General features: G+C 32.9%; 2 protein-coding genes, 1 long non-coding RNA gene and 1 pseudogene across 3 annotated transcripts; 3 read left to right on the top strand and 1 right to left on the bottom strand.

The window, feature by feature from the left end:
- Nucleotides 1-473: 473 nt before the first annotated feature.
- LOC111918337 (remorin-like) lies at nucleotides 474-3,260 on the top strand (annotated as a pseudogene).
- On the bottom strand, nucleotides 2,434-3,918 carry LOC122195523 (uncharacterized). Its single transcript, XR_006185779.1, has 2 exons — nucleotides 3,603-3,918; nucleotides 2,434-2,731 (listed from the first exon to the last, which is right to left on the bottom strand). It is a non-coding gene; the product is annotated as an uncharacterized LOC122195523 (long non-coding RNA).
- A 729-nt stretch (nucleotides 3,919-4,647) lies between these two features.
- On the top strand, nucleotides 4,648-6,713 carry LOC111918336 (uncharacterized). Its single transcript, XM_023914013.3, has 6 exons — nucleotides 4,648-4,780; nucleotides 4,883-4,980; nucleotides 5,657-5,757; nucleotides 6,006-6,075; nucleotides 6,291-6,334; nucleotides 6,449-6,713. Exons 1-6 carry the CDS (start codon nucleotides 4,768-4,770, stop codon nucleotides 6,549-6,551), a joined length of 429 nt encoding a protein of 142 aa, XP_023769781.1. The 5' UTR covers nucleotides 4,648-4,767; the 3' UTR covers nucleotides 6,552-6,713.
- A 2,468-nt stretch (nucleotides 6,714-9,181) lies between these two features.
- LOC111918335 (protein root UVB sensitive 2, chloroplastic) lies at nucleotides 9,182-11,783 on the top strand. Its single transcript, XM_023914012.3, has 9 exons — nucleotides 9,182-9,596; nucleotides 9,769-9,857; nucleotides 9,948-10,032; nucleotides 10,120-10,179; nucleotides 10,269-10,362; nucleotides 10,443-10,540; nucleotides 10,634-10,813; nucleotides 10,891-11,013; nucleotides 11,108-11,783. The coding sequence occupies exons 1-9, from the start codon at nucleotides 9,477-9,479 to the stop codon at nucleotides 11,543-11,545; spliced, it is 1,287 nt and encodes a 428-aa protein (XP_023769780.1). The 5' UTR covers nucleotides 9,182-9,476; the 3' UTR covers nucleotides 11,546-11,783.
- Nucleotides 11,784-13,229: the final 1,446 nt, after the last annotated feature.

Below are 13,229 nucleotides of genomic sequence, written 5' to 3'. Positions count from 1 at the left end.
AATAATTTCAGACGCAAGGACAGTTAAAGAGCACTAACCAATCAGAATTTACGACAGTTTTTAGCCACACTGCGGCCTAAACCGCAGTAGACCGCACCCAGGGGGTGGTGTTCCATGTCCGTATGGCAAAACCACAGTTTTAAACAGCGACCACTCCCTATAGCCTTAGACCTTTTTTTCTCGTTCTTTTTCTAATTTACACGATCGCCTCTCTTTACCTTTCCACTTTCTCCGGCCCCTTAAAAATAATGAATCTCTCAAAAATTTAGATTAAAGGCACGTTTGGTACAGCGAAAGAGAACTACACCGGAGAATATGAATGCAGAAAAAGAGAATTAAACTGGAGAAAAAGAATTAATTTCATTGCTTGGTATAACTGAGAATCCACAAGAGAAATGTTTCTAATAATTATTTCTCTTGTTTGGTTCTATTAAATAATGAAATGGAAATGAATTTTTTTTAACTTTTTTATTTATTTTCAAGCAACATTTTTTTTTATAAAAATGCATTATCATGTACGTCTTAATTTGTCAGAATATACATCCTTTATGTTTATAATTTTTTATTTTAACATTACTTGTTAACGAATAGTTTATTGACAAAATTGCAAAAATAGTCCCTGTGGTATGCATTTTTTGGGGTTTTAGTCCAAACCATAACTTTTTTGGATTGGTGGTCCTTTTAAGCTAGTTTTGTCGCATTTTTGGTCCCTCAGTAAACTTAAATGACTGTAATGCCCTTCTAATATATTTTCTTTTGTTTTTTTTATTTAATTTAATATTTTATTAATCAAAAATATGGGACACCTCTCTCTCTCTCTCTCATCACCAATCCTCCATTTTTTTCATTTCTGCTTTCTTTAATCTCGACTCAATATGGCAACTGAAGAGGTTAAGAAGGTAGAGGTTGAACCTGAGTGCCCGGTGGAGCCATCACCTGTCGCCGAGGTGGAGGAGAAAGCTATCGTTCCAGTTGAAAATCCTGTTACAGAAGAAAAGCCCGTCGATGATACCAATTCCTTTGCCATCATTGAAAGTAATTCTTCTTCATACTTCTCACAAATTTCAACTGAATTAAGAAATTCCATACTTTTTGTTACAATTAAAAAGATTTTTGCCCTCTTTTTTTTATTTACACCGATTTCATGAACCAATTATAGTTAGAAAACGAAAACTCCTCGATTTTCAGTGAGTATGTTCATTAAGAAATATTGTAGTCTAACTGATTGTTAATTTGTCAGAGCCTATCGAGGATAAAACGGAAGAGGGTTCTGTCCATAGGGGTTGTATTAGCAATCTAAAAATCTGATTTTGGTTTTGATTTTGAAAAGTTCAAAGCGATTAATTAATCGATTACTTCTTCAGAAGTTGTTCTTGCGAGAGTTTCAATAGAGAAGAAAGACGCACAAATCAAGCATGGGAAGAAAGCGAGAAATCAAAAGCAGAGAACAAGTAAGAACACGACCACAAAAAAAAAATACAAACTTTGATCTTAATTGATTTCATTTTCAACTTGTGATCTTGAACAGAGCTCAAAAAAAGCATCTTCGATTGGAGCATGGGAGAACAGCAAGAAAGCAGACTTAGAAGCTGAACAGAAGAAGATTAAGGTAACATTTACATCATATCATCCATCATCGATCAGGAAATATGTTGAAAGAAAATCATTTAACTGAAAAATAATGTTTTGCAGGAAAATTTGGAGAAGAAAAAGTCTTAGTATATTGAGAAGATGAAGAACCAGATAGCTCTTCTTCATAAAAACGCAGAGGAGAAAAGGGCGATGACGAAAGCCAAAGTGGAGAAGCTCTTTTGAAAGCAGAGGAGACGGTGAATAAGTGCAAAGCCACCGTAGAAACCCCAAAGAAAGGGTGGTTTTCGAGCTAGATGTTCATGTTTGTCATCGGAATTCAGGTATGTTGAAGAAGATGAACGAAGAGAAGTATTCTGGTGGCTGAGGTTTGAAGATGGGGATGTGGGTTTTGATAGATTTTTTCCAGGTTCATTTTGTGTTCTTCAATTTGTGTACATGATCACCTTCAACCTCCACCTTTATTAACCCAAAAACTATGTGACCAAGTGATTCAACAACCTGCAAGGTTTTATTTGGTGTGTGGAGAGAGAGAGGGTCACATATTTTTAATTAATAAAACATTAAATTAAATAGAAAAACAAAAGAAAATATATCAGAAGGCATTACAGTTATTTTAGTTTACCGAGGGACCAAAAACGCAACCAAACTAGCTCAAAAAGACCAACGATCCAAAAAAGTCATGGTTTTGACTAAAACCCCAAAATACATATCACAAGGACTATTTTTGCAATTTTGTTTAGTTTATTTTATTATCAGGTAATATTATTTTATATACATCATCTATTGGAAACATATTTCTAATATAAAAATAAGCTGCAAATAGATCTAGACATAAAGAAATATGAAAATCATAATACTTAAAAATTATGCCCAAAAATGAATGTGCAATAAGTCAAATTTAGTATTCGTAACAACTAAAAAAGCAGAACTTAAAATAGTCTAATCATGCTATTGAGCCATCCGCAATTATTTTCACGTAACAACTCCGTCATCTTAAAAAATGATCGGGTGTGGAATTGATATTTGCTAAATATATCAATCGCCTTAACTTCAGCATTAGCAGTAACGCATCATTTAGTTGTATCCCAACCGAATCTACTCGTATTTTGCCCACCGTCTAAGTTAAGAACTTCAACTTCTGCACCAAAAAAATAAAAAAACAAAACACAAAAAACCGAATAGCTCTAACAAACCCTGTTTAGGACCACGTAAGTTCGTCAGTTCTTAACCAATTAAGATGTTTTTAATCATAAAATGAAGCCAAGATATAGGACTACAATCTGAGATAAATATCGGCTCGTTCCGAGATCGTATGAGAAATTTATGGTTGTTTAAAGTTGGGCTAAAATTTTACAAAATGTTGATACAAAAAACAACTCTAACAGCCCATGTTTAGGGTTGTATAAGTCAATCAATTCTTACCCAGTTAACATGGTTTTTTAGCATAATATAAAGTCAATACAGAGGACTACAATCGGGGAAAAAAGTCAGATATTTTGAGGTTGTATGAGGAATTTATGACTTTTCAAAGTTGGGCTAAATTTTACAAAATGCTGAACAAAAACTAACACCTCTAGCACCACCTGTTTATGGCTATGAGCGAATCAATTCTTAACCAATTAATCTGTTTTTTTATCCTATAATGAAGCCAATACAAATGACAACAATCTGGGAAAAAACTCAACTTGTTCCAAGATCGTATGAGGTTATGACTTCAAAGCAACGACAAATAATTTACAAAATAATGAAACAAAAACCAATAATAATCCTTATTTTCTCCACAATATTAATACTTGGAAATCTAAAAAGTTAAATAGCAGATTCATATGTTCCTTACGGTTAGATTCTGATCAAAATACATTCACAAATCACTTTATTACAATTTCAATTTGAGAGGTTAAATGGGATGTTAAAATTCTTATTTTATTTATATATAAATCAACCAAATAATCAAAATAATAAATTGATTAAGAATCATACATCGTTTAAAGTAGAAATCCAATAATTACCTATGACTTGAATTAGTTTTGCAAAATCGAAACACAAAGAAATCGGGGATAAGGAGATCGACACCAAAGCCGTCGATATTTGTTGAAGCTAGAAATCGAGAAGTAATATCGGATATTTGTTGAAGCTTGAAATCCAGAACCAGAAGCTATGGAGAAATCGATTTCTTCGGTAGATGAAGATTATCATTGACCAAAAATAGAGAGTACAAGGAAGAGGTTCGAAGTCACGACGTCTTTTATTTCTCTGCCTTTTTATTTTGTTTTCTCGGTTGCTTTTTCTTACCATTTCTTTATAAAAAAAGGAGAATTAATAGGATGTAAATGGAATTAAGGGTGTGTTTGGGATTTGCTTTTTAGTCTTTTATAAAAGGACTTTTTGTAAAATAATCTTTTTTAAAAGATGGTGTTTAAAATGTGTTTGACTTGCTTTTTATGATTTTTAAGTGATAAAAGCTAGACGTCACAAAAAGATAGAAATTCTTATATTTCTCCTGCCAACTTTTTCTTCTTGACTAAAAGTTGAATTTAAAAGATCTTTTCAATTTGTCAAACAACTTTGCGTAATTTTTAACTTTTTGAAAAAATCTAAAGTCAAAAAAATGATTAAAAAAGAATCTCAAACACCCTCTTAATTTATTTCATTTTCTCTCCTTTTTTAATACTAACCAAACAAAAGAAGTGAAATACATTTTATTTTTGTACTCTAAATTCTCTATACCAAACACCCCTAAGGGAGGGAGGAAGGAGTCGTTTCCCTCCTCCCGCTGAAACCGCTAAACCCTAGGTGGAGGGTATCAAACCGTCCAACCCCAAAACCGTCGACCTCATCTTCTTCAACTTTTCTCTTTGATTTGTCTCTCAAGTGGGTTTTTCAAACCGCTAAATTCCTCTCTTTCTCTCTTGCTTTCATCCCTTTACTCCTCCAACCCGCTAGGACTCCTTCCTCTCTAAGAGTCTATGCCAAACAACCATGAGTTAAAAAAATAAATAAATAAATAAATAAATCTTTTTGATGAGGCATTAACACGTTTGAACAATTTGAAGGGGGGAGAAAATGCAATTACTGTTTGTAACCTCTACCAACTTTGGGGACTCCGAAGAGAACCAAAAGGGTTTTCTACAAAAACAAACCCAAGATCTCACACTGTAAATCGCAGTAAAAAACATGGAATCTGAAGGTATTCTTCATTTTGGGGTCACTCTCTTCTTCTGCTTTTCATATTAAAAAATTTACAATTCCTATCCGATTTCTCTATTATAATATTCAATTTCGTGTTTAGGGCAACAACAAAACTCATCCAACCCATCAGCCGTGATCGCAGCTCTTCTATGCAAAAGAGCCAAACAACATGAAGAACTTCGAAGCATCGAAAAACAGGTTTCATTTCGGCCTAACGTTTCCTTGATCTTGTAATTTCATTAGTTTCTTGGTTTCCGTTAACAGTCGTCACAATCTGTTTCCTTAAATTCGTTTATTAGGTCTTTTGTTGTTTTTGATGGGTCCGTAGGTTTCTTCAGTATTTAAATTTGAGTTTCTGCTTTGGGTTTGAAGAAATTCACTGATAACAAAAGAGAGTTTCAAGATTTTCAATCAATTACCGATTTGCAAACAGTTCACATATATAATTGTGTTTTGGCATCCTCTAGAAAAGGAAAGTTTCAAGGTTCTTGGATCAATGTCGATAAAAGAAACAAAGATTCACAATTTCAGTTCTAGTGTGTGTTTTCAGTATCTTTCTAAATAACGAAAGTTTCAAAAAATTTCTAGGGTTACGAAAATCTTTAGGTTAAGAGACAGTAGTCTGGATGCCCCCCCTGCATTTCACAAGTAGGGTTCCCTTCCTGAAAGTTCGAACATCTAGAGAAGTCATGAATTCTCAATTCTCTACTATCAGTTTCCTTTTTCAAGGATAAATGTTTTAAAATGAAACGTATGAGGACAATGTTGTATCTATATTTGTATTCGTATCTGTATCTGTATCTGATTGTGATGTTCTGTAAATTTCATGACAACTAAAAACCTAACTGTTTTTTTCTTTAATGTTTTGTTCAAGGTTTATGACATGGAAACTGCTTATCTACAAGATCCAAGCCAAAGTGGAAACGTATTAAAAGGCTACGAAGGGTTTCTATCAGCATCTAAGAGCACTGCATTGTAATTCCAAACACTACTCCCTTAACTTTCTTTAATCCATATCTTTATTCTTTACAATACACAATTAATATCCCATCGGCCCCATTAAAATTGCATCGAAAAACTGTTTGTTAAATGTCTAAATTACCCTTTGACAAATGCAAAATAAAGACATCTTGTGGACCCATGTCGATGCTATGTATATATTTGATATTGGTAATGGGCAAATCGGTCATTTAATTGACTCAAGTTACTTGTTTCAATTTCAGCTACAAGCGGTCTAGGAAATTTCAGGTGGAAGATAGGCTTTTTTCACTATCTTCGGTCACCTCACAAGCGGTATTCTCCATTCTATATTGTTTGTTAATATTTTGGGTCCATCCAACCCGTTTTCACATGGTTTAGAATTTACCCTTTTGACCTTAACCCGTGTAGTGTGTTACGCCATTAAGAGTATATTGCCATGTGTGGGCAATTTGGTCTTTTCCAACTTGTGCATGACTAATCATAATCTTTTTTTTTTTTTTTTTTTTTACTTTTATGTGGCTTCTCAGACCGAAGAACATGCTGCAATGGGAGCTGCATCTGCGATGGGACCGTAAGCACCTTCTTTTACCCTACTGACATATTATGTTTGACATTCATTGGACTGAGACTGATATATCGGTGTTAGGGACAAAATTGTAATTTTGGGAATGTTTTATTTGGTCAGGGGAAAGCCGAAAAAGGGGAGACCGGGACCTAGGGATGTGAGAAGAATCAGGCAGTACAGTGAACCTGACTTTGACTATGAGGATGATCCTGATTTGATTTGAGATTATTTGGTTTTATGGAGGCTTACAACTAGGTATGCTACAAGAGAAGGGATAAAGATATATAATAACAAAAGTTTGCTTTTTGACGTTAATGGTGGATGAAAGATTGTTGCTCTTATGTATATAATATATATGCATATAAACATTGGAAAAAAAAACAAATGAGGCCCTTCGAAACATAAAAAAGAATTATTTAAGTTATTGGAATTTTAAAGGAAAAAAAAAAAACACGGAAGCTGGACACCAAATGAAAATTAAAAAAATCATTAAAATCAACAAGCAAAACTTGTAAACATCCAAGATGTAGATGGCGTCATGGCACCCTATCTTTTTCAATCAGCAAAATTTATAGCAACATAAAAAAAAACTACTATATTATACGATATGAAATCCACCTCCATAACATCTAAATAAAGAATGACCATGGGAATCAACTTCTTTCATAGAGACAAAATCTCTACGGGCAAAATTGACCATCAAGTTATAACTTTGAATTGCATTGAAACCCGACACCAACCGATTATGTGATCTAAGCGTCAAAATCAAGGCTGAAAAGTCCTAGGTGTAAAGGGCAACACCAATTAAAGTCAAATCAAGGGTTGAATCATCAAGACCAAAATCGACCAATTTAGTGCCAAAAATGAGAATACATTCTATTTCCACACAAAATCTTCCCATAGCATCTCCTTAGAATAGTTTCAATTTAACTACACAAATTGTCAAAACACAGTCAAGCAGATAGATTTTTTGAATTATTAGCTAAGACCTAAGACAATAGATAGATAAGATACAACTATACAAAGAAACAAACTTTTAGGAATATTTCAAAATATGAAGTTTAGCAAAATCATAAGGGTAAATAGTACAAAAAACACTCAATTTATACTAAAATTCTAATTTGACACTGTGTTTTTTTTTTTTGTCTTAAATTTGACACCGTGTTTTCCAATTTGTTACAATTCTGACCACTTGACCGGTCAACCAGGTTACATGTTGACGTGACATGTTGACATGATATGTTGACGTGTCAAAATCAAATTTTTTTTCCATAAAAAACACTAAGTTTTTATTTTATTTTTTCGATTTTGACACTAAGTTTAATTTTTTCTTTCAATTTTGACACTGTGTTCTTTTGTTCCAAATGAAATATAATTTATCAAATTTTGTTCAGTTTTCACCATTTTTCATTTGAAACCGTATAAATATTTCTTTTTCTATTACATTTTAAACCGTATAAATATATTTTTTTCGTTTAAAAACCACATTCTTATTTAAATACAACATGGTTTATATATATATATATATATATATATATATATATATATATATATATATATATATATTCAAAGCATAATGTATAAATATGCATTAGTTATATCATGAGAATCAAACTAACCATAAATTTCTAATAAGATGTAAAAATTTCACGGGTTGCAAACTTGACATCCGGATTTTGATCGACTACACGTCTCCAAACCTCCAAACTCATTTTAAAGCTGCGTATTTAATATAAAATATGGTTTTATATAACTAATACATATTTATACATAAAATTATAGTTTGAACGTAAAAAAAACCTTGCATTTATATAAAACTATGGTTTTTAACTGAAAAAATTATATTTATATGGTTTAAATGTATTAAAAAAATATTTATATGGTTTCAAATACAAAATTGTCAAACATTGAACAATATTGGAAAAAATGATGTTTGATTTTGAATAAAAAAATATAGTGTCAAAATTGAAAAAAAAATTAAACTTAGTGTCAAAATAAAAAAAAAGTGAAAACTTAGTGCTTTTTGTAGAAAAATAATTCAATTTTGACATGTCAACATATCATGTCAGCATGCCACATCATCAAAACTGACACGTCATTATGTCACGTCAGCATGTAACATGGTTGACCGGTCAAGTTGTCAGAATTGTAACAAATTGGAAAACGAAGTGTTAAATTTAAGAAAAAAAAACACTGTGTCAAATTAGAATATTTATGTAAATAGAATATCTTTTGTGCCATTTACCCAAATCATAAATTCATTCGGTTAACAAAGAAACTGAAGTTAGAATAAAAAATCAAAGAACAATTCATCTGGTGTAAGAAAGAATTCAACTTCAACAACTTTAAATTAATCTTTAATTTCATTTAAAAAAAATTGTATTCATATTACATTGTAAGAAAGAAATCTAATTGCATAATTAGATTCAGAAAGAATAAGGAATTTCAAAAACGTTTCAACTTACATGGTATTGAAGATGATCTAGAACTTCAGATTCATTGCAAATACACAAAATCAAAAGGGAAAAAATTATTTTTTAAAAGTGCTAGTATGATCTTGTTTTAGAATAAACCAACTTTTTATTATTCAATTATGTTTGCGATGAACCAAGAAGGCTTGATCAATTTGTATCATAATACGATGTCATTGTAGTCAAACATACATCAATTGCCTACTTCTTTAGTCGTTTGAAACTTAATTTTTCGTCTTTTTAGTTGTTTTGAAAAACACAAAACGACAAAAATCCCAAAAACCAAAAAAAAACCTTAAAACAGATCAGACAAACATGAAAATGGAAAATTCAATAGAAACAAATAAAAAAAAATCAATTTTGAATGTTAAAAACTTTTTTTTTTTCGTTTGGTTTAACTTTGGGCAAAAACCGAACATCAACCCTTGCAGCATAGCATAGGTAGTGTAGGTGGGGTATGCGTATGCAAAGCCTCGTGATTTGCTCCTCCCTTATTCGCCGGCGTGAAAGTCCGATCACATAGTTAGCTGCGGGGATACTCTTTGCTCTTCTTTCTCTCGCGTAGTCGCAAGAATTTGCTCCCTGTTGTTTTTCGATCAACCTGTTTCTTATGCCAATTCTTATTTCCTTTCTCTATACGTTGATTATTTGAACTTTGGGGGCTGGAAAAGATAAAAATGCAGAAGACCATGGCGCAAAATCCGTTGTCGGAAGACGTTGGTGCGTCTATATCTTGGATTGAGACCTCCGACACCGTCTCCCGCCACTTCTTCTTTCAACCAGACGGCCAATTCTCCGTAAGTATTCAGCATACGACAACGCTAATCAAATTTTTACAATTAGGGTATTCAGAGTGCCACAATTTACAGTTCTAATAAATGTATCGTCTGTTGTTTATCGCAGAATCTAAAAAATTTCATAACACTTAACATCATGAAAATTGAATCTTGTGGGATTTTTGTATTTTAGGTGAAGGTGCTTGACGATTCAAGACCAGTTGTCCACAAAATGGCTGAATCCTTCGTCAACAAATTCTTCCCCTCTGGTTTTCCATATAGGTGAGTTGATGGAACTTAATTTCACATAAAATTTGTTGAAAAGTTTCATTCCTCATATCATGTAAATTCTACCATCTCTTCTTACTCCAGCGTCAACGAAGGATACCTTAGATACACACAATTTCGGGCATTACAACACTTCTCAAGTGCAGCACTATCCGTTTTATCAACTCAGGTCCTCTTCCAATACGCTCCGTTTCTTAAATTCCATTTTTACATGTATCATTCCATTGTAGCAATACATAATCTTACCCCTTTGCAGTCACTTCTATATGCTGCAGGCTTAAGACCTACCCCTGCACAAGCGACTGCAGTTAGTTGGGTGAGAATTGAGAAACAACTTTCATCTCAAGAATTTGATCATATACCAATACTAAAAAACCTTAACCTCACATTCTTGATGTCAACCAGGTACTAAAAGATGGAATGCAGCATATGGGAAAACTAATATGTAGCAATTTAGGTGCACTCATGGATGCAGAACCAAAACGATGGAGAATATTGGGTTTGTATCATTCTTTTTGTTCTTTGTTCTATATAACTATGAAAGATATATAATTTGAAGAAACTCTTTTTGATATGTAGCTGATGTGCTATACGACTTGGGCACTGGTCTCGAAATTGTTTCCCCATTATGCCCTCAACTGTTTCTTGAAACAGCTGGGCTTGGGAATTTTGCAAAGGTTAGTTGGTGGTGAATCAATATATCAATATTCAATAATATATAATAACCCAAATTAACCAATTTTAAAAAATTGGTTGTGATTATTGAACAGGGAATGGCTGTAGTAGCTGCAAGAGCAACAAGATTACCAATTTATTCTTCATTTGCAAAAGAAGGAAATCTTAGTGACTTATTTGCAAAAGGAGAAGCCATCTCAACTGTGTTTAATGTGCTTGGGTTAGGTGCTGGGATCCAGTTGGTTTCAACAGTTTGTTCATCTATGCAAGGAAAGGTATGGTTAAGTTTTTGTTGCCCCTTTACTATATATGGGAAACAAATCTAATATTAGTTCTTTTTGTTTTTGTGCAGATGATTGTTGGGTCTCTGCTTTCTGTAATACATGTATACAGTGTATCTGAAGAAATGCGAGCTGCTCCTGTTAACACATTAAATCCACAAAGAACTGCAATGATTATAGAAGATTTCATTAAGGTTGATAAACAAATGCTAAAAACTCTTTATCATTATTTTCATTTTTGTCCTGTCTAGTTTGATAATGTTTTATACATTTGTTATTAAAATTTAGACAGGAAAGGTGTCGAGCCCAGTAGACATGAGGTACAAAGAAGATCTGTTGTTTCCAGGGAAGTTAATAAAAGATGCTGGAAATGTGAAAGTGGGTGGTGATTTGCATAAGGCAATTAAGCCCTCAAGATTAAAGGAGCTTAAACAAATGTTTCCAAATGAGAAATTTCTATTAAGTTGTGGAGGTGGAAAAAGATGGACAGATATGGCGTTGGAGCATAATGCCACTGGTGAAGATGCTTTGAGAGGGTGGCTGGTGGCGGCATACGCATATGCTTCAAATATTGAAAAAAATGGGTCTGAATCTGAATGGGATCATTTACAAGAGGCTTATCAGAAGATGAAGGTGGTGATGATTACCTTGCTTCCTCAAATACAAGCTAAAGGCTGGCATACAGATCGTTTTCTTGATGGAAAAGGTATGCGGTTTGGTTTTTAGTTAGAGATTTTACAACAAGTGTGTTTTTCCTGAAATACCCTTTTCTGTGTTTGTAACTTTGGGTTCGTTTATGGATTCGTTCAAACTCACTGATCAACTCAGCGAGGCTTAGGTGTGTGAAAATATGGTTCATGTTCTTGCAAAATTTGGATTGTTTATGATTGTATAGCGTTATTTTATATCTTGTTGAGGCCAATGGATTTATGGTTATTGTATTATATCAGTTTAATTTGTGACATTTTTCTTGTTGAATGATGATGCCTTGTTTTCAAAAAATATATTAGTGCATATGTGTAATGGTGAAATTGATGGTATTATAAAGGCGATTTAGTTAATTATTTGAGGAAATAAGGAATTTAAGGTAAGGCCGGATGGAATGGACTGCGGGGAACCCGTGGGAACGGTTCCCGCCCTTAAGCACACCGCAACGTGGGTGCAGGAAAGGAACGGCGGGAAGAGGCTGGGGGGGAGAGAGTCCCGCTCTCTCTCTCTCTCTCTCTCTCTCTCTCTTCTAACGATTGGGTGACGCGTTTTTCTTTCTTTTTTTTTACTCCAAACGGCTATATAGCCGTCACACACACACACACACACACACACACACACACACACACATATATATATATATATATATATATATATATATATATATATATATATATATATATATATATATATTCTTTTCCTTCCCTTTTCTTAATCTATAAATACTCAATTATTTTATCATTTTTTTGCACTCATAATCTATATTTCTCTCTAAAAAATATTACTCAAAATGTCATCATCTTCATCATCCGATTCGACGGCGGTAGAGGAGGCTAAGGCCCCGTTTGATAGATGCTGACTGAGAAAGTGCTGACTGAGAAATGTCTGCCTGGGTAAGAACTTCTGACAAAGTAAGAAATCATGCTGTTTGATTGTACATCTGATTGAATGTGCTGACTAATGAAAAATGTCCATTTTACCCTCACGACCATTAGTGGTTAGTTCATGGATACATGTCTCAAGAAAGGTTTTGTCCTCACACTCGTTCCAAACCAACATCCTAAAATTATAAAATTATAAAACTTGTATGAATCAATAACAATCAAGAATCAAAATCCTCAAACTCATCACTAGAACAACAAACAGTAACAAAAACAACAAACTCATGAGTAGAAGGCATCTAATTTAAGAAGGTATGTATGAACTCTCAAATTCATCAATAGAACAACAAAAATTCAATTTAAATCCAATATTTTCCTAATATGAATAGAACAAAAACATAAACATCAAACATGAACAGAAACAAAAACAACAAACTCATGAGTAGAAGGCATCTAATTTAAGCAAATCTTTTGCAATCCAAAGTCAAATATGGACTTATTTTCTTGGTTGAATCCCCCTGCATTGTTGTATACTTTCTAGACAAAAGACTAATCTGCCCCCATAAAAAATATGAAACCTGATAGTAGAAATTGCTATTTATCAAAAATATGTTTTGCACTTAACAACTAAAAAATATGTGTTGCAATTGAACAACAAAATTCTGCAGCAAACATGGACAAAAACAAATAAAAATCAGAACTTTTAAACAACTTCAAACATGAATAAACAAAATTTCGTTGAACATAAATTTAAAACAAAATCAGAATCCTAGATTTAAAAATAAAAAATTCGGAACAAGAAACAAATCAAATCCAGAATT

Source organism: Lactuca sativa, chromosome 8 (assembly GCF_002870075.4).
Source record: "Lactuca sativa cultivar Salinas chromosome 8, Lsat_Salinas_v11, whole genome shotgun sequence".
Lineage (NCBI taxonomy): Eukaryota > Viridiplantae > Streptophyta > Magnoliopsida > Asterales > Asteraceae > Lactuca > Lactuca sativa.
Note: the sequence above shows the minus strand (reverse complement) of the source record. Positions and strands in the feature narration are given on the sequence as shown.